General features: G+C 38.7%; 2 protein-coding genes across 2 annotated transcripts in view; both read left to right on the plus strand.

Annotated features, from left to right (window-relative positions):
- LOC115581162 (E3 ubiquitin-protein ligase NEURL3) lies at nucleotides 1-3,039 on the plus strand. Its single transcript, XM_030416050.1, has 4 exons — nucleotides 1-159; nucleotides 1,351-1,863; nucleotides 2,027-2,176; nucleotides 2,288-3,039. Exons 1-4 carry the CDS (start codon nucleotides 57-59, stop codon nucleotides 2,488-2,490), a joined length of 969 nt encoding a protein of 322 aa, XP_030271910.1. The 5' UTR covers nucleotides 1-56; the 3' UTR covers nucleotides 2,491-3,039.
- Nucleotides 3,040-21,672: 18,633 nt separating this feature from the next.
- Nucleotides 21,673-21,934, plus strand: part of sorbs3 (sorbin and SH3 domain containing 3) — a 31,010-nt gene continuing 30,748 nt past the window's right edge. The window contains exon 1 of the mRNA XM_030417976.1: nucleotides 21,673-21,752. The gene's annotated coding sequence lies outside the window, so the exon portion shown is untranslated. The remainder of the gene's footprint in view (nucleotides 21,753-21,934) is intronic.

Raw genomic sequence — 21,934 nt, forward strand, 5'->3', positions numbered from 1 at the left:
CAGCCAAAACTTCCACTTCATGACAATCCGAGGAAGACACAGAAGAGAACACACGCATGCACACACTGCTCTCAAGACGAGAAGAAAAGAAAAGAAAAGAAAAGAAAAGGACTGTCTGCTTCTTCAAGATGGTGAAGAATGGTGGCAACGGCAACCCTGGTGAGATATTAACTATTTTTTCTTTTCAGATAACTTAATACTGCTTTGAATGTCAGTAGGATTCTCTGCTCACCACACTTTGTCAACTCGCCAAAAGGTTTTTAGGTTTTAATGTAAAAAATAAATAACAGAATTTTATTTCAAAAGTAAATTTTATTTTGTAATTATTTTGCACTTTTTTTTTATTATTTGAAACCACCCTATTTTCCTTTTGTCAAGAGCTACTGAGAGCCACCATTAGAACAGTGATTCTGACTGTAAAAAATTAATTATTAGCTGAGATATGAAACAGAAGCACGTTTTTTCGTGTCAGGTCTTGTCTTATCACATATACAATACCAGCAAGTTGCTGTAAAAGCGCTGTAAAACAGATGATAATACTGCGGAAGATGACCTGGAGCAAGCCGGGGTGATTGTGATAGAACCTGCGCTTTTAAGTGTCCGCCAGCGAAAAGATAACTATTAGAAACAGGCTCTACTGGAATAGCTCACTGGCTCTTACGAGAAAAAAAAAAACTTTTACAGTAAGCGGTTGGTTAGTGCTGTTCCCACATGTGTGTGAGTCACACATGAGACATAGATGTTAGCGCACTGTGCATTTTTATTAGCTCTTAAAGAAAATGTCAAATGGACACACAGCTATACAGAGAGCTGCAAGAAAATCATGATCATAATCATAATCTCAATTTGCAACAGATATTATGGTTCCATGTGCCGTTCACTGAAATGATTCATCTTTTGCGTGACTGTCACACCTTCACCTGTTGTTCAGAAGTGAAAGCGCAGGTGCACCACTTTCATTATTATGTTTTTACAGTTTTATCTGCTGTTTTCCTCATAAAAGATCAACTAGAGTAAACTTCACTATCACCGTAGTGAAGCAAAAGATTAACTAGCATCCGGTTTGAATGAGACTTTGTGACCTTGAGGAGAAACGTATGAGGTAGCTGTGTTGACTAGACTGTTTTAAATGTTGTCTCTTACAGCACCTTGATCTCATTATTAAAACTAGTTATCAGTGATTTCAAACCATTTAAATATCAGGTGCAGTTGATGTGGTTGTTTCAGGTTGTTTCGCTTCATTCAGGAAGTAGAGGCAAAACCTCCCAGCTTGTTGTTGTTTTCTGTACATGTGCACATTGTTGTGCAGATATAATCAAGATGAATAGTTTTGATTTTGTTCTGTTGCAGCTGTCAAGTCAGAGGCGTCACACAAGTGCAGCGTGTCCTGCCTCGGCCCTCTGATATTCCACTGTCAGGCTGTGGGAAACAAAGTCAGGCTGAGCCGGGGGGGTCTACTGGCAGAGAGGAAGGGCAGAACGTTCCAGAATGGCCTGGTGTTCAGCAGCCGCCCGCTGAAGATCCAGGAGAGGATCCGTCTGAGGGTGGAGAAACAGTTGATTAACTGGCATGGAGCTCTGCGCGTGGGCTTCACCAACGTGTCGCCCTCAGACAGATCTCGGCCTCTGCCCGCCATGGCCATCCCAAACCTCACTGACACACCTGGGCACTGGGCTGCTGCTGTGGACGAATCCTACTGCCAAGAAGGCACAGAGCTGGAGTTCTGGGTGTCTCATGGAGGCAGCATATACGTCACAAGTACCAGCACTGGCCAACAAAAGCTGCTGACAGGAGTGGATCTGAGCAAGCCGCTGTGGGCCATGATAGACATCTATGGACAGACGTGCTCCATCTCCCTCCTTGGTTAGTTTTCTGGTGAACAACTGCGATGTGTTGTTTTAGCACTGCCTGTTTTTCAACTCCTCGTTATGTGGGCAGGATGTTTCACATGCACTGACACTGCCAAGTTATTGTTGGAATGATTATCAAAGATGCATCAATTAAATGCTTCTACTCTTTCCTGCAGGCTCTCAGAAAAAGGAGCTTTTATACACCAGACGCTCGTGTCCTGCACCTGAATGCCTCACTTCACGTGATGCTGACTACAGCTACAGCCTGATTCCTGATGGAGACAGTGATGACTGTATGTCCCTTCTTTACATGGAAGTCCCAGCAGGTGAGAAAGAGTCCATCCAACCAAATACTATCTGATCTGCACATTTGTAACCAGAGGAATCAGTTTGTGTTGGATTATCTTCTAATTGTGACTTCTCTGTTTTGAGCACAGATACAGGCAGTGCAATGGACTGTGTGGTGTGCATGGGAAGAGAGGCCAGCATCACGCTGCCTTGTGGCCACCGGTGTCTGTGTCGGCCCTGCGGCTCCAGAGTCATCCAGCAGTTCGGCAGTTGTCCGCTGTGTCGACAAGAGATCAGAGCGCCATCAGTGGAGGAGAGGCAAGTCTCCGGGCTGCTGCAAGCTTCTTGGTGACTGCAACAAACAAACAAAAAACACCACGTGTAGCAGCGGCTCAATGTGACCTGCAGCTCACTGGTTGTGGCAGTTTGCCGCGTCACCACAGTGATCTGACGAATGGTCGGTCAGGAAACGTTTGAGACATGTTAGACAAATGATTGCATAATGTGTAAATGTTGTACAGCATGTGTACAGTAAGATGTGAAGATACTGAGCTGATGTGAAGATACTGAGCTGGATTGTTTTCTGATCATGTTAAAGAATGTGTGAAGCTTTACAGCTAAAAAAAAATGCACTGTTACTGTGACTCTTGCTTAAGGATGAAGGCTAACAAATGACTTTGGTGAAGAAAATCAATATCTTATAAAAATAGATTGTAAAACTTATTGGACCTAATTTAAAATGATATTTATTTTTCCACTGTACAGTTTATTTTGTCTCCCTAATGTTGTAAAAGTTAAATTATTGTATATGTTGTAAATATGTCTTTGTTCACTGAATGTTTTTATATCATTTAATTGTGAACATGTGGCTGTGTAAATAAATTCGATTTTGCACATCAAATTACTACACTCTTTTGTGTGTGTGATACAGATTCCTTAAGCACCTGTGCCTATCAGCTTTCAGGAATTTCACAGAACAAAATAATGATAATAATAATAATGATAATAATAATAATAATGCATTTTATTTGAAGGCGCCTTTCAAAGCACTCAAGGACACCGCACATAACGACAACAGTACAACAAAAGACAGTACAAGTACAGGACAATTTAGTGCAACAAATAAATAGATAAGTAAGGGGATGCAATTACATGGTGCCGTCTCGGGACAGCATTCAGACTCTGCAGTCCTCACCAAACAGGAAGTCAACCGGGCCGGGTTAGGCAGGGCTGAGCTTCCTGGGGGGGGGGGGGGGGGGATAGTGCAGTAGAGTGGAATAGAGAAAGGGAAAGAGTGTGTACAGGGTTCAGACTCTGCAGTCCTCACCATACGAGAAGTCAGTCGGGCCGGTTTAGGCAGGGTTGAGCTTCCAGGGTGAGAATAGTGCCATAGAGTGGGATGGAGAATAGGCAGGAGTGTGATTATATGATTAGGCTGATACAGAGTGAGCCACGCGGAATAAGTGTGTATTCAGGCGAGATTTAAAAGTGGAGACAGTGTCTTGACCCCATGGTGGTTAGGCTGGCAGATGGGGGTAAATAGCTGGATGGTAGAAGAGGATCGGAGGGTGCGGGAGGGTGTGTGGGTATGGGTCAGTTCAGCGAGACATGATGGTGCCAGGTTATGAAGGATCTTGAAAGTGAGGAGCAGAATCTTGAAATCGATGCGGGATTTGATAGGGAGCCAATGGAGTTGCTGCAGGGCTGGGGTGATGTGCTCAGCATAGGGAGTTCTGGTGATGATACGCGCAGCTGCGTTCTGGACCAGTTGGAGTTTATGGAGTGATTTCCGAGGAAGACCACGGAGGAGAGAATTGCAGTAGTCCAGACGAGATGCAACCAGGGTGTTTACGAGAATAGCACTGCAGGCTGGTGTGAGTGAGGGACAGAGGCGGTTGATGTCGCGTAGGTGGAATGTATGCAGACCGGGTAACATTATCGATGTGGGCTTCGAAGGTTAAGGTGCCGTCCAGGATGACACCCAGGCTCCTTACCTTGGGTGATGGTGAGGCAATGGAATTGTCAATGGACATGGAGAAGGGGTTGTGCATTCAAGCTCCACTCACTTGTTCGGTCCTTGAGTAGAGATTGTTTTGACAACCTCTCCATACAGGCTCCTGAACCAACTGTCAACTTTTTAAAATGAGCAGCTTGTTATTCATGACATTCTAAGACAGTGATGACTGTATGTCCCTTCTTGACATGGAAGTCCCAGCAGGTGAGAAGGAGTCCATCCAAATAAATACTATCTGATCTGCACATTTGTAACCAGAGGAATCAGTTTGTGTTGGATTATCTTCTAATTGTGACTTCTCTGTTTTGAGCACAGATACAGGCAGTGCAACGGACTGTGTGGTGTGCATGGGAAGAGAGGCCAGCATCACGCTGCCTTGCGGCCACCGGTGTCTGTGTCGGCCCTGCGGCTCCAGAGTCATCCCGCTGTTCGGCAGTTGTCCGCTGTGTCGAAAAGAGATCAGAGCGCCATCATTGGAGGAGAGGCAAGTCTCCGTGCTGCAACAAGCTTCTCGGTGACTGCAACAAACAAACAAAAAACACCACGTGTAGCAGCGGCTCAATGTGACCTGCAGCTCATTGGTTGTGGCAGTTTGCCGCGTCACCACAGTGATCTGACGAATGGTCGGTCAGGAAACGTTTGAGACATGTTAGACAAACGGTTGCATAATGTGTAAATGTTGTACAGCATGTGTACAGTAAGATGTGAAGATACTGAGCTGATGTGAAGATACTGAGCTGATGTGAAGATACTGAGTTGATGTGAAGATAATGAGCTGGATTGTTTTCTGATCATGTTAAAGAATCTGTGAAACTTTACAGCTTAAAAAAAAAAAGCACTGTTACTGTGACTCTTGGTTAAGGATGAAGGCTAACAAATGACTTTGGTGAAGAAAATCAATATCTTACAAGAACAGATTGTAAAACTTCTTGGACCTAATTTAAAATTATATTTATTTTTCCGCTGTACAGTTTATTTTGTCTCCCTAATGTTGTAAAAATTTAATTATTGTATATGTTGTAAATATGTTTTTGTTCACTGAATGTTGTGTTTTTATATCATTTAATTGTGAACGTGTGGCTGTGTAAATAAATTAGATTTTGCACATCAAATTACTACACTCTTTTGTGTGTGTGATACAGATTCCTTAAGCACCTGTGCCTATCAGCTTTCAGGAATTTCACAGAACAAAACGCATTCAAGCTCCACTCACTTGTTCGGCCCTTGAGTAGAGATTGTTTTGTCAACCTCTCCATACAGGCTCATGGACCAACTGTCAACTTTTTAAAATGAGCAGCCTGTTATCCATACATTTTGGAAATGGAAACCTGTTGCAAAGAGTGACTTGTATTTCTTTTACATAAAAAAAAAACTCAACACCAGTACTGTCCCCTGTATCAAACATAAATGTAGTGGTTTTTATTCTTAGTATTTTCGTGTATTATGAAGCATGTTCTTCAAATGTGCAGCGAGGGCAACATCTACTTTTAGTTTCATTATTACTTGTTTACAGTTACAAATGTTTTTTACAGCTGTCATCAAACTAAGCGTGATCATGGCAGCAAGCGAATGATTAACAAAGTTGTCAGAATAAAAGACAGGTGTCTGAGTCAAACCTGGAAGGTAGATGTTTCTGTTCGCCGGCCACCAGCTGGGTTATCATCACTCACTGCCACTGCTCTTTTTTGTTTTTTCAATTGTATTGTCATTAGCTTTTAAAGAAAATGTCAAATGGACACAGAGCAATACAGAAAGCAAACCGTGAAAGAGAAAAAGCAGGACAGAAAAAAGAAGACACATGCAAACACATACAGACACTCTGAAGAAACAGGCTGCAGGAAAATCAGAGACTATAAATGAGTGTGAGTTGATTCATGTGGAGTTAGATTCAGTAAAGTGGGGGTTTAAAGTTGAACTTCAGTATGATCCATAAATGGTTTGCAAATTCTCACAATTTTATCAGAGCAGCCATGTAATGTGAAACACAGTTTCTCAATTTGCAACAGATATTATGGTTCCATGTGCTGTTCACTTAAATGATTCATCTTTTGCATGACTGACACACCTTCACCTGTTGTTCAGAAGTGAAAGCACAGGTGCACCACTTTAATTATTATGTTTTTACAATTTTATCTGCTGTTATTCTCATAAAAGGTCAGTTAGAGTCAACTTCACTATCACCGTAGTGAAGCAAAAGATTAACTAGCATCCGGTTTGTATGACACTTTGTGACCTTGAGGAGAAATGTATGAGCTAATTGTGTTGACTAGATTGCTTTAAATGCTGTGTCTTACAACACCTTGATCTCATTATTAAAATTAGGTATCAACGACTTCATATAACTTAAATATCATCATTTTAATATTGATTTATGGTTGAAATTCAGCACAGTTTTTGCAGAAAGGTGCAGGTGATGTGGTTGTTTCCTACTCTTCATTCAGGAAGTAGAGGCAAAACCTCCCAGCTTGTTGTTGTTGTCTGTAAATGTGCACATTGTTGTGCAGATTTAATCAAGATGAATAGTTTTGATTTGGTTCTGTTGCAGTTGTTGAGTCAGAGGCGTCACCCATGTGCAGCGTGTCCTGCCTCGGCCCTCTGATATTCCACTCTGCGCGTGGGCTTCACCAACGTGTCGCCCTCAGACAGATCTCGGCCTCTGCCCGCCATGGCCATCCCAAACCTCACTGGCACACCTGGGCACTGGGCTGCTCCTGTGCACTAATCCCGCTGCCAAGCCGGCACAGAGCTGGAGTTCTGGGTGTCTCATGGAGACAGCATATACGTCACAAGTACAAATGCCAGACATGCACTGACACTGCCAAGTTATTGTTGGAATGACGATTATAAAAGATACATCAATTAAATGCTTCTACTCTTTCCTGCAGGCTCTCAGAAAAAGGAGCTTTTATACACCAGACGCTCGTGTCCTGCACCTGAACGCCTCACCTCACCTGATGCTGACTACAGCTACAGCCTGATTCCTGATGGAGACAGTGATGACTGTATGTCCCTTCTTGACATGGAAGTCCCAGCAGGTGAGTAAGAGTCCATCCAACCAAATACTATCTGATCTGCACATTTGTAACCAGAGGAATCAGTTTGTGTTGGATTATCTTCTAACTGTGACTTCTCTGTTGTGAGCACAGATACAGGCAGTGCAACGGACTGTGTGGTGTGCATGGGAGGAGAGGCCAGAGTCACTCTGTAGCGGTCCAATTGTTTGAGAGTTTCCTTTCTGTGTTTTGGGCTGATTTTTCCAAATCCCTCAGGACTAATTGCAGGGGAACAGGGTGGGCACAGTGACTCCTGATTGATGAGTGGAAGCAGCATGGGGCATTAACCTGCCAGTCAATCATGGTGTGATGCCGCCCTTTGTGCCCGTCTGTTTAGGCCCTTTAGTGTTTTCTTGGCTGCCCGACATCATTCTAGTGAGGAAACTGTGTTTATCCTGGAACCCCCTTGAAACCCTGTAGCCCCTATACACCTTCAGTTTGACATTTAGTTTCCTTGTAGTCTTGTAGGAGCACATTTGTTTATTATACCCAAGAGAGGAGGCTTTTGTTTATCTGTTTATCTTCAAAGGACATTGGGCATATCTCCTTGATTTACATGTTTTTTATTTATATTTTTTATATAGGTTGGGCTTGCCTGTAAGCCTTTTACTGTAAGTACCTCCACAACTCTTCGGCAGTTGTCCGCTGTGTCGTCACGAGTTCCGAGCGCCATCAGTGAAGGAGAGGCAAATCTCCGGGCTACTGCAAGCTTCTCGGTGACTGCAACAAACAAACAAAGAACACCACATGTGTTCTAGTTTCAATATTACTTGTTTACTAGCATGATCTATATCTGCTGTAGGAAAACATTCAGTGACCAACTGTTGTTAGATTTTCTGTGATGTGTGCAGATTGTCCTGTAGAGGTAATCTACTTTATTCTGTCAAGACACTCTCACTCAATCATTCTTATTTTGTGTGTGTGAGTACCTAAAGGTGAAAGTGTTAAAAAAAGAGTCTAGTTTCAATATTACTTGTTTACTATTATAACTTCTTTCATAGCAGTAAAGTGATCATTAACAACAACATGTTTATTGCAGCAAAGCAAATGATTCACATGAAATGCCGACATAAAACAGTGACAAGGCAAGAGATTATTTTGTTAACTGCGCTCTACAGTGGTCAAGAATGAACTGTCAGCATTCAAAATAGGAGCACGGAATCCATAGATTTTGAAAATGGAAACCTGCAAAGAATAAGTTGTATTGAAAAAAACAAATATAATATTAAGCACATTAGAAATCTTAATTTTTTTGCAAACAGAGGCAAAGATACTGATTGCCCACTGATGGATCTACATGGTTGAGTCATTGTTCAGGTCACAGCAGGAGCCTTAACAAAGATTGAAATACGAGTTAATCAATCAACAATACCACTGTTCCATAAATCAATCATAAACACAGTGCCTTTTTATCCGTTTATTAAACATGTAGCGTTTCTGTAATGGGTTGTTTTAATGTGAACGTGCAACATTTAGCTAGTTTCGTTATGACTTGTGAATAGTTATAAAGGTTTTATAGCTGTAATCAGGAAATACTTCATTATTGCTGCAAAGCAAATGATTAGCAAAGCCGATTAAGATCCTGGCAAGGTATGACATTGAGGATCAAATGTGGCTGATGGTGCAAGAAATTAGCATCATCAGCACCAAACGTGTTAATCACTTATTCAAATTGTCACTTTAATTTTTTCCAATCCAATCCAATCCAACTTTATTTGTTAAGCACTTTAAAACAACCAAGTTGACCAAAGTGCTGTACAGAAAAAAATTAAATAAAAAGACATCATACATAGAAAGACATAACAACTCACATGTAGCCCAAAGATAAAATATAACAATAAATCAAAAGGCATAAACATGAGTAAAAAACGCAATAAAAGTAATAAAAGTAATTAAAATAAGAAATAAGAAATAAGATCAAGTCGACCTCTTACTAAGTGTCAAAAGCTATGGAGAAGAGATGGGTTTTTAGAAGCGATTTAAAAACCGACAAAGAAGAGGCCTGTTTAACGTGCATAGGCAGATCATTCCATAGTTTAGGGGCCGACACAGCTCAATCAAGAAAGTACCTCAATTCACCCCTGATGTGATAGCATGATAGCAGCGGCTCAATGTGACCTGCAGCTCACTGGTTGTGGCAGTTTGCCGCGTCACCACAGTGATCTGACGAATGGTCGGTCAGGAAACGTTTGAAACATGTTAGACAAACGATTGCATAATGTGTAAATGTTGTACAGCATGTGTACAGTAAGATGTGAAGATACTGAGTTGATGTGAAGATAATGAGCTGGTTTGTTTTCTGATCATGTTAAAGAATGTGTGAAACTTTACAGCTTAAAAAAAGTGCACTGTTACTGTGACTCTTGCTTAAGGATGAAGGCTAACAAATGACTTTGGTGAAGAAAATCAATATCTTATTGGAATAGATTGTAATATTTATTGGACCTAATTTAAAATGATATTTATTTTTCTGCTCTACAGTTTATTTTGTCTCCCTGATGTCATAAATCTTACAGTACTGTATACGTTGTAAATATGTTTTTATTTACTGAATGTTATGTTTTTAAAAAATGCAATTGTGAACATGACGCTGTATAAATAAATTAGATTTTGCACATCAAATTACTACACTCTTTTGTGTGTGTGATACAGATTCCTTAATCACCTGTGCCTATCAGCTTTCAGGAATTTCACAGAACAAAATGCATTCAAGCTCCACTCACTTGTTCGGCCCTTGAGTAGAGATTGTTTTGTCAACGTCCACCTTTTATCCATGGATTTTGGAAATGGAAAACCTGTTGCAAAGAGTAACTTGTATTTCTTTTACATAAATCTGATACCGGCACGTGGCACAAACCCGAAATCTGTGCATACCTGAACGCCTCACCTCACCTGATGTTGACTACAGCTACAGCCTGATTCCTGATGGAGACAGTGATGACTGTATGTCCCTTCTTGACATGGAAGTCCCAGCAGGTGAGTAAGAGTCCATCCAACCAAATACTATCTGATCTGCACATTTGTAACCAGAGGAATCAGTTTGTGTTGGATTATCTTCTAATTGTGACTTCTCTGTTTTGAGCACAGATACAGGCAGTGCAACGGACTGTGTGGTGTGCATGGGAGGAGAGGCCAGAGTCACTCTGTAGCGGTCCAATTGTTTGAGAGTTGTTTCCTTTCTGTGTTTTGGGCTGATTTTTCCAAATCCCTCAGGACTAATTGCAGGGGAACAGGGTGGGCACAGTGACTCCTGATTGATGAGTGGAAGCAGCATGGGGCATTAACCTGCCAGTCAATCATGGTGTGACGCCGCCCTTTGTGCCCGTCTGTTTAGGCCCTTTAGTGTTTTCTTGGCTGCCCGACATCATTCTAGTGAGGAAACTGTGTTTATCCTGGAACCCCCTTGAAACCCTGTAGCCCCTATACACCTTCAGTTTGACATTTAGTTTCCTTGTAGTCTTGTAGGAGCACATTTGTTTATTATACCCAAGAGAGGAGGCTTTTGTTTATCTGTTTATCTTCAAAGGACATTGGGCATATCTCCTTGATTTACAAGTTTTTTATTTATATTTTTATATAGGTTGGGCTTGCCTGTAAGCCTTTTACTGTAAGTACCTCCACAACTCTTCGGCAGTTGTCCGCTGTGTCGTCACGAGTTCCGAGCGCCATCAGTGAAGGAGAGGCTAATCTCCGGGCTGCTGCAAGCTTCTCGGTGACTGCAACAAACAAACAAAGAACACCACATGTGTTCTAGTTTCAATATTACTTGTTTACTAGCATGATCTATATCTGCTGTAGGAAAACATTCAGTGACCAACTGTTGTTAGATTTTCTGTGATGTGTGCAGATTGTCCTGTAGAGGTAATCTACTTTATTCTGTCAAGACACTCTCACTCAATCATTCTTATTTTGTGTGTGTGAGTACCTAAAGGTGAAAGTGTTAAGAAAAGAGTCTAGTTTCAATATTACTTGTTTACTACTATAACTTCTTTCATAGCAGTAAAGTGATCATTAACACCAACATGTTTATTGCAGCAAAGCAAATGATTCACATTAAATGCCGACATAAAACAGTGACAAGGCAAGAGATTATTTTGTTAACTGCGCTCTACAATGGTCAAGAATGAACTGTCAGCATTCAAAATAGGAGCACGGAATCCATAGATTTTGAAAATGGAAACCTGCAAAGAATAAGTTGTATTGAAAAAAACAAATATAATATTAAGCACATCAGAAATCTTAATTTTTTTGCAAACAGAGGCAAAGATACTGATTGCCCACTGATGGATCTACATGGTTGAGTCATTGTTCAGGTCACAGCAGGAGCCTTAACAAAGATTGAAATACGAGTTAATCAATCAACAATACCACTGTTCCATAAATCAATCATAAACACAGTGCCTTTTTATCCGTTTATTAAACATGTAGCGTTTCTGTAATGGGTTGTTTTAATGTGAACGTGCAACATTTAGCTAGTTTCGTTATGACTTGTGAATAGTAATAAAGGTTTTATAGCTGTAATCAGGACATACTTCATTATTGCTGCAAAGCAAATGATTAGCAAAGCCGATTAAGATCCTGGCAAGGTGTGACATCGAGGATCAAATGTGGCTGATGGTGCAAGAAATTAGCATCATCAGCACCAAACGTGTTAATTACTTATTCAAATTGTCACTTTACTTTTTTCCAATCCAATCTAATCCAACTTTATTTGTTAAGCACTTTAAAACAACCAAGTTGACCAAAGTGCTGTACAGAAAAAAAATAAATAAAAAGACATCATACATAGAAAGACATAACAGCTCACATATAGCCCAAAGATAAAATATAACAATAAATCAAAAGGCATAAACATGAGTAAAAAACACAATAAAAGTAATACAAGTAATTAAAATAAGAAATAAGAAATAAGATCAAGTCGACCTCTTACTAAGTGTCAAAAGCTATGGAGAAGAGATGGGTTTTTAGAAGCGATTTAAAAACCGACAAAGAAGAGGCCTGTTTAACGTGCATAGGCAGATCATTCCATAGTTTAGGAGCCGACACAGCTCAATCAAGAAAGTACCTCAATTCACCCCTGATGTGATAGCATGATAGCAGCGGCTCAATGTGACCTGCAGCTCACTGGTTGTGGCAGTTTGCCGCGTCACCACAGTGATCTGACGAATGGTCGGTCAGGAAACGTTTGAGACATGTTAGACAAATGATTGCATAATGTGTAAATGTTGTACAGCATATGTACAGTAAGATGTGAAGATACTGAGCTGATGTGAAGATAATGAGCTGGATTGTTTTCTGATCATGTTAAAGAATGTGTGAAACTTTACAGCTTAAAAAAAGTGCACTGTTACTGTGACTCTTGCTTAAGGATGAAGGCTAACAAATGACTTTGGTGAAGAAAATCAATATCTTATTGGAATAGATTGTAATATTTATTGGACCTAATTTAAAATGATATTTATTTTTCTGCTCTACAGTTTATTTTGTCTCCCTGATGTCATAAATCTTACAGTACTGTATACGTTGTAAATATGTTTTTGTTTACTGAATGTTATGTTTTTAAAAAATTTAATCGTGAACATGACGCTGTATAGATAAATTAGATTTTGCACATCAAATTACTACACTCTTTTGTGTGTGTGATACAGATTCCCTAAGCACCTGTGCCTATCAGCTTTCAGGAATTTCACAGAACAAAATGCATTCAAGCTCCACTCACTTGTTCGGCCCTTGAGTAGAGATTGTTTTGTCAACCTCCACCTTTTATCCATGGATTTTGGAAATGGAAAACCTGTTGCAAAGAGTAACTTGTATTTCTTTTACATAAATCTGATACCGGCACGTGGCACAAACCCCAAATCTGTGCATACAGAAGCACAGGCCATAGGCACACAGCAGACAGCCCCTAAATCTGCAGTCCTGAATCATTGCAGCAGGAGCCTCAACAAAGACTGAAATATGAGTTAATCAGTCAACACCAGTACTGTCCCCTGTATCAAATATAAATATAGTGGTTTTATCCTTAGTATTTTTGTGTATTATGAAGCATGTTCTTCAAATGTGCAGCGAGGGCAACATCTACTTTTAGTTTCATTATTACTTGTTTACAGTTAGAAATGTTTTTTTACAGCTGTCATCAAAATAAACGTGATTACACAGCAAGCGAATGATTAACAAAGGTGTTCACGATAAGCCGAAAGATAGTAAAGGTGTTAGTGTAGTGTGACATTGAGGATCAAATGTAGGTGATGCTGCAAGAAATAAGCTTCATCAGCACCAAAGGTGTTTGTCACTTATTCACATTGTCAACTGAGCTTTATTTGTCAATAGCTCATTTGGTGTCTGCAGATTTGCTCTGTGCTGATTATAAGACACTGATGCTGGATTTCACCTTTGGTCTGACATATGCAGACTGTTTTAAAGATGTAATCTTCCTGGTAGGAGCAGAAAAAAAAGAAAAAGAAAAGCACAGTTGCAATAGTTTTTTTTTTTGTTTTTTTTTTGCCTGCATGAAAATTGGTGCTCCAGTGACAAAAACAATGTATGACAAACCACAGCAGATCAAAAGACTGTAATAATCGGGATGGACCTCAGGCACACCAAGGGCCATGACAGATATAGAAGCTCTTTTTCTTGCTCTTCTCATTAATTAGCCTGCTATTTCAAACACATTACCAAACCTAAAAATAGTATACGATTAATTTTCCACCGTTAAGGGTGGGATGTTCTAAAACTGGGATTATGTTATGATGCTGTGTCGTATTAACATTGGGAATCTGAGAAATCTTTACCATTTTACTGCTTCTACTGAAATGATTCATTAAGCTGTACTATGGTCAGGAATAAACTGTCAGCTTTCGTAATAAGAGCATTTTATCCACGTTTTGGAAATGGAAACTTGTTGCAGAGAATGATTGTATTTTTTCAATGAAGCATAATATTTTTTTCAGTCCGATTCTGGACATTTATTGGAATTGGAACACAGCAGTAGCACATTTGAGCTTACTGTCCTAAGTGATGGCAGCTGTGTGAGCATGATCTATATCTGCTGTAGGAAAACATTCAGTGACCAACTGTTGTTAGATTTTCTGTGATGTGTGCAGATTGTCCTGTAGAGGTAATCTACTTTATTCTGTCAAGACACTCTCACTCAATCATTCTTATTTTATGTGTGTGAGTACCTAAAGGTGAAAGTGTTAAAAAAAGAGTCTAGTTTCAATATTACTTGTTTACTATTATAACTTCTTTCATAGCAGTAAAGTGATCATTAACACCAACATGTTTATAGCAGCAAAGCAAATGATTCACATGAAATGCCGACATAAAACAAGGCAAGAGATTATTTTGTTAACTGCGCTCTACAATGGTCAAGAATGAACTGTCAGCATTCAAAATAGGAGCACGGAATCCATAGATTTTGAAAATGGAAACCTGCAAAGTATAAGTTGTATTTAAAAAAACAAATATAATATTAAGCACATCAGAAATCTTAATTTTTTTGCAAACAGAGGCAAAGATACAGATTGCCCACTGATGGATCTACATGGTTGAGTCATTGTTCAGGTCACAGCAGGAGCCTTAACAAAGATTGAAATACGAGTTAATCAATCAACAATACCACTGTTCCATAAATCAATCATAAACACAGTGCCTTTTTATCCGTTTAATAAACATGTAGCGTTTATGTAATGGGTTGTTTTAATGTGAACGTGCAACATTTAGCTAGTTTCGTTATGACTTGTGAATAGTTATAAAGGTTTTATAGCTGTAATCAGGAAATACTTCATTATTGCTGCAAAGCAAATGATTAGCAAAGCCGATTAAGATCCTGGCAAGGTGTGACATCGAGGATCAAATGTGGCTGATGGTGCAAGAAATTAGCATCATCAGCACCAAACGTGTTAATCACTTATTCAAATTGTCAATTTACTTTTTTCCAATCCAATCCAATCCAACTTTATTTGTTAAGCACTTTAAAACAACCAAGTTGACCAAAGTGCTGTACAGAAAAAAATAAAATAAAAAGACATCATACATAGAAAGACATAACAACTCACATGTAGCCCAAAGATAAAATATAACAATAAATCAAAAGGCATAAACATGAGTAAAAAACGCAATAAAAGTAATACAAGTAATTAAAATAATAAAATAAGAAATAAGATCAAGTCGACCTCTTACTAAGTGTCAAAAGCTATGGAGAAGAGATGGGTTTTTAGAAGCGATTTAAAAACCGACAAAGAAGAGGCCTGTTTAACGTGCATAGGCAGATCATTCCATAGTTTAGGAGCCGACACAGCTCAATCAAGAAAGTACCTCAATTCACCCCTGATGTGATAGCATGATAGCAGCGGCTCAATGTGACCTGCAGCTCACTGGTTGTGGCAGTTTGCCGCGTCACCACAGTGATCTGACGAATGGTCGGTCAGGAAACGTTTGAGACATGTTAGACAAATGATTGCATAATGTGTAAATGTTGTACAGCATGTGTACAGTAAGATGTGAAGATACTGAGCTGATGTGAAGATAATGAGCTGGATTGTTTTCTGATCATGTTAAAGAATGTGTGAAACTTTACAGCTTAAAAAAAGTGCACTGTTACTGTGACTCTTGCTTAAGGATGAAGGCTAACAAATGACTTTGGTGAAGAAAATCAATATCTTATTGGAATAGATTTTAATATTTATTGGACCTAATTTAAAATGATATTTATTTTTCTGCTCTACAGTTTATTTTGTCTCCCTGATGTCATAAATCTTACAGTACTGTATACGTTGTAAATATGTTTTTGTTTACTGAATGTTATGTTTTTAAAAAATGCAATTGTGAACATGACGCTGTATAAATAAATTAGATTTTGCACATCAAATTACTACACTCTTTTGTGTGTGTGATACAGATTCCTTAAGCACCTGTGCCTATCAGCTTTCAGGAATTTCACAGAACAAAATGCATTCAAGCTCCACTCACTTGTTCGGCCCTTGAGTAGAGATTGTTTTGTCAACCTCCACCTTTTATCCATGGATTTTGGAAATGGAAAACCTGTTGCAAAGAGTAACTTGTATTTCTTTTATATAAATCTGATACCGGCACGTGGCACAAACCCCAAATCTGTGCATACAGAAACACAGGCCAAAGGCACACAGCAGACAGCCCCTAAATCTGCAGTCCTGAATCATTGCAGCAGGAGCCTCAACAAAGACTGAAATATGAGTTAATCAGTCAACACCAGTACTGTCCCCTGTATCAAATATAAATATAGTGGTTTTATCTCTAGTATTTTTGTGTATTATGAAGCATGTTCTTCAAATGTGCAGCGAGGGCAACATCTACTTTTAGTTTCATTATTACTTGTTTACAGTTAGAAATGTTTTTTACAGCTGTCATCAAAATAAATGTGATCATCACAGCAAGCGAATGATTAACAAAGCTGTTCACGATAAGCCGAAAGATAGTAAAGGTGTTAGTGTAGTGTGACATTGAGGATCAAATGTAGCTGATGCTGCAAGAAATAAGCTTCATCAGCACCAAAGGTGTTTGTCACTTATTCACATTGTCAACTGAGCTTTATTTGTTAATAGCTCATTTGGTGTCTGCAGATTTGCTCTGTGCTGATTATAAGACACTGATGCTGGATTTCACCTTTGGTCTGACATATGCAGATTGTTTTAAAGATGTAATCTTCCTGGTAGGAGCAGAAAAAAAGAAAAAGAAAAGCACAGTTGCAATAGTTTTTTTTTTTGTTTTTTTTTTTGCCTGCATGAAAATTGGTGCTCCAGTGACAAAAACAATGTATGACAAACCACAGCAGATCAAAAGACTGTAATAATCGGGATGGACTTCAGGCACACCAAGGGCCATGACAGATTTAGAAGCTCTTTTTCTTGCTCTTCTCATTAATTAGCCTGCTATTTCAAATACATTACCAAACCTAAAAATAGTATACGATTAATTTTCCACCGTTAAGGGTGGGATGTTCTAAAACTGGGATTATGTTATGATGCTGTGTCGTATTAACATTGGGAATCTGAGAAATCTTTACCATTTTACTGCTTCTACTGAAATGATTCATTAAGCTGTACTATGGTCAGGAATAAACTGTCAGCTTTCGTAATAAGAGCATTTTATCCACGTTTTGGAAATGGAAACTTGTTGCAGAGAATGATTGTATTTTTTCAATGAAGCATAATATTTTTTTCAGTCCGATTCTGGACATTTATTGGAATTGGAACACAGCAGTAGCACATTTGAGCTTACTGTCCTAAGTGATGGCAGCTGTGTGAGCATGATCTATATCTGCTGTAGGAAAACATTCAGTGACCAACTGTTGTTAGATTTTCTGTGATGTGTGCAGAGGTAATCTACTTTATTCTGTCAAGACACTCTCACTCAATCATTCTTATTTTGTGTGTGTGAGTACCTAAAGGTGAAAGTGTTAAAAAAAGAGTCTAGTTTCAATATTACTTGTTTACTATTATAACTTCTTTCATAGCAGTAAAGTGATCATTAACACCAACATGTTTATAGCAGCAAAGCAAATGATTCACATGAAATGCCGACATAAAACAAGGCAAGAGATTATTTTGTTAACTGCGCTCTACAATGGTCAAGAATGAACTGTCAGCATTCAAAATAGGAGCACGGAATCCATAGATTTTGAAAATGGAAACCTGCAAAGAATAAGTTGTATTTAAAAAAACAAATATAATATTAAGCACATCAGAAATCTTAATTTTTTTGCAAACAGAGGCAAAGATACAGATTGCCCACTGATGGATCTACATGGTTGACTCATTGTTCAGGTCACAGCAGGAGCCTTAACAAAGATTGAAATACGAGTTAATCAATCAACAATACCACTGTTCCATAAATCAATCATAAACACAGTGCCTTTTTATCCGTTTATTAAACATGTAGCGTGTCTATAATAGGTTGTTTTAATGTGAACGTGCAACATTTAGCTAGTTTCGTTATGACTTGTGAATAGTTATAAAGGTTTTATAGCTGTAATCAGGAAATACTTCATCATTGCTGCAAAGCAAATGATTAGCAAAGCCGGTTAAGATCCTGGCAAGGTGTGACATCGAGGATCAAATGTGGTGCAAGAAATTAGCATCATCAGCACCAAATGTGTTAATCACTTATTCACATTGTCACTTTACTTTTTTTAATCAAGAAAGTACCTCAATCCACCCCTGATGATTTGCTTCATATATGGGTTACAAGACACTGATGAAGGCATGCAGATTGTTTCTCAGATTTAATCTTTACGATACTGTAAGACTGGAAAAACATCTCATGCAAACAAAATTGTTGTCTTTTATATCTAACCCTTATGTTACATAATGTGGATATGCATTCCAGTAGCATAGATTATGCATTACAATGGACAGCAGATCAAACTAATCACAGGGGTGGATCTCAGCCACCCATTTTGAGACATAAATACAGTTGATGTTTATTGCCAGAGCTAAATGACATATTATTGAATGATTACATTTTACACAAGAGACATATTTTATGTCTAATACCGGTCTACTCAAGTAGAAGTACTGATTCAACTTCTTAACTCAACTAAAGGTAATGAAAGTACAGGCTCTGAAGTGAACTCAAAGTGTAAAAGTCAAAAGTATCCCTTTCAAGGACATTTCTACCGGCCATCTCTATGCAAAGCTAACTGAACCTCATGCATGTTAATATAAATCAAAAACTATTGTAGAATCAGTAGGATTTGTCCAAGCTGTAACTTAAATGCACCAAAAAGATAGTTGACTGTTGAGTCTCATTCCTCATTTAAATTGTGGAAATAACGTCTTATCAAATCAGTTTGGATTGTGCTGTACTGGCTGTATGCAACCATTTATTTATTTATTTTTTATTTTTTTCCGTTGTTTATGAGAATGTTGCAACGCTGAATTGCTGTGGAGTTCCAGTGTCTTCTGTGGACTTGATCTTGTTCATGTTTGTATTATTACATTTATCGACAGTGTGTATGATAAACCGCAGTTACACAAAAATGTTAAACTCGAATAAGAGAAAAATGATACTTCGATAAGGTCTTTGAAACTGTTTCCACACACTGATGGTGGCATGTTTAAGACTCTGGCGACATCTGTCTGTATCATTCATGGTACAATAGGAACCGCACACAGTTCTTCTCAGGGCCACTAAGAGGCAGTGTGCTACAGCTTATCGTGTGACTGACCGCTGCGGAATGAAGTCTGTCAAAGTGAGACAAGAGGAGAAGATGTTTTGGGCAAAATGCATTTAGTTCCCTGATTTTTGGAAAGATTGTACACGTGTTAAAAAGAAAAAAGAAAAAATAGTGGCTACATTTTTTAATTTGAATGTACATACGTCCAAAGCAAAGGATGTAATTTATTGCAATGTTTATTTGTTTTTTTTTTATCATGGGGACTCAATTTGTACAAATGAAATAACTAGATATGTGATTTATTACAAGAGACATAATAAATGATTTGAAAAGCATTACATTTATGTCTAATATGTGTAATATGTCTAATATATCATGTTTTAGTAGGAGTTGCCTGAACTTTATATGTGATAAGTGAATAACCCATAATGCTTTTATTAAAGTTATTCAATTGATTAACTCTGAACTTTTGGATTAAATGTAACACTTAACATTGAATTTATGTCATAAAATGTGTCATTGTTTTTGGCAAATTATGCTTTGTAGATTGTAGATTGTGTTGTAAGAAGTATCCTCAAAGTCATACTCATACTGTTAAATGTTACTTTGGTAAAAATAGTGTCACCATGACGAATACTATTTGAGTAAAAATCTCAAAGTAACTGATATGTATAACTGAGTGTATTTAAGTTTCAGAAGCAATTCTCTCACAAAAAATGCAGTACAAAAGTACAAGTAAAAGTAATTCATACCCATATATACCTGTATGTATACACCATATGGTATTTATCGCAGATTATTGGATCGAGTATTTTTCATAACCATTTTTTTCTTAATCATATATATTTTTTTGTTTTCTTTTAACTTATTGCCAATAAGATCATTTTAAAGGGACAGTGTGTAATATATCAAGTATCTAGCGCCATCTAGCTGTGAGGTTCTATATTGCAACACTCCTTTGCTCACCCCTCCCGTTCTGAAGATGTTGGAGACGTTCCGGACGCTACGGTGGCCCTGACGGACAAGAAACTCATTTTCAAAATATGGACTCTTTCCCAACAGCGTCGAGTATTTCTACTGATTCAAGTAATGAGGTAACCCTTCTCCTGTGGTGTGGCATAAGTGTGTTTCTCTATTTATAAAACAAAAATTGCAGGCTTTCAAATTTTCCGGGGCAGTGACGAGCGCTTTCGCTGAGCTCCCTCCCAGTTTCCGCAGTCAAGCTGGCTCTGAGCAAAAGCACGTTTAGCCTTACCACGTAGTGCTTTGTGTCCCTCTCGGCAGTCCATAGTTTTTTTAAAACCGGAAAGACATGGCGGCCTCCATAGAGCTTGCCCGTGCTATGTATATTTAGATAGGTAATTCTTTGCTCAGGAGGATAAGTCAGATTGTTGGCAGAGGTAATTGTACACCAATGAGGACTTACTTATGAATGAAGACGTTGATTTGAGTTAATAAATTACTTAAATTGTTACACACTGTCCCTTTAAAATGTGCTACTTTGGCTCCAATGCAGCATGCAATCTACAAAGTAACTAGTAACTGAAATGATCAAAAAAAAGTATACATTTGCAGAAAACTGAAATACTCCAGTTAAAGTAGTAATACCTCAAAATTGTACTTAATTACAGTATTTTAGTAAATGTTCTTCATTACATTCCATGACTGAAAATAAACAGTGTTACAAAAAAAAAGAGTCATTCTTTATCATGTTGAAATATTACTTTGGTGACACTTAAATTTACACATAGAAAAAGTACCTGGGGAAAAAAATGTATCTGATATTAAATGGACTAAATTGCAAGTGTAGAGGAGTAAAATACTACACAAAAAAGAAGCAGAAATTGAAATACTTCAGTAAATAAGTGTCTAAAAAATGTACTTTAGTAAAGTATTTGAGTAAATGTACTTAGTTACATTCCACAGACAGAGATGGCACAAAAATGACAACTGCTGTTTGTTCAGGTGTGAAGCTGAAGTGTCATAAACTGATGCTTCTTTAAACGTGGTGGAGCTCGCTTCTCCTCTGGACTGTGGTTCCTCCGACTCACGGTGTCACTGTCGAGCTGTTGGTCGTTGCCTCCTGCTGTCCAACGAGACGACGGACTCCAGAGGAAAAGAGCGACGTGACCTTTGGTTGCTGATCTCGCAGCCAACCTGTTAAATATTTATCTTGGATGGCGGAGCTGAGAGCCACTTCTGGACACAGAGTGCAGGAATCCAACGGGCGTCTGCAGACTAATATGTCATGATGAGGAAGCATGGGAGTCAGAACAGACAGATAAACCTCTTGGGAAGCTTAACAGAAGCTGAACAGAGTCTGTAGTTACAGGAGCACAGCTGATCTGATGTGGACTTCTGTTGGCTTTGCAGCGAGGTTTTCCTCATACTGGGTGAGTGAAGTGAGGCCTGGTACTGGAACACAACATGGAAATACTGAGACTTGCCTGAGGCGCTTAACTGTTACTGTGTGCATGCATTAGAAATTCATTTGAAAGAACTCTTCTGAATGGAAGACTGAGCGAGGATGAACTGACAGGCGAGCAAAACAGCATATACATCATAGGCAGGGCTC

The sequence above is a fragment of the Sparus aurata genome, chromosome 5 (genome assembly GCF_900880675.1).
Source record: "Sparus aurata chromosome 5, fSpaAur1.1, whole genome shotgun sequence".
In the NCBI taxonomy this organism is placed as follows: Eukaryota; Metazoa; Chordata; class Actinopteri; order Spariformes; family Sparidae; genus Sparus; species Sparus aurata.

Excerpts from the sequence above, each read along its gene's own strand:
- LOC115581162 (XM_030416050.1), top strand. The coding sequence starts at position 57 with ATGCACACACTGCTCTCAAGACGAGAAGAAAAGAAAAGAAAAGAAAAG. Across the intron at positions 160-1,350 it reads TGGTGGCAACGGCAACCCTG|CTGTCAAGTCAGAGGCGTCA; the intron begins GTGAGATATTAA and ends GTTCTGTTGCAG. Across the intron at positions 1,864-2,026 it reads GTGCTCCATCTCCCTCCTTG|GCTCTCAGAAAAAGGAGCTT; the intron begins GTTAGTTTTCTG and ends TCTTTCCTGCAG.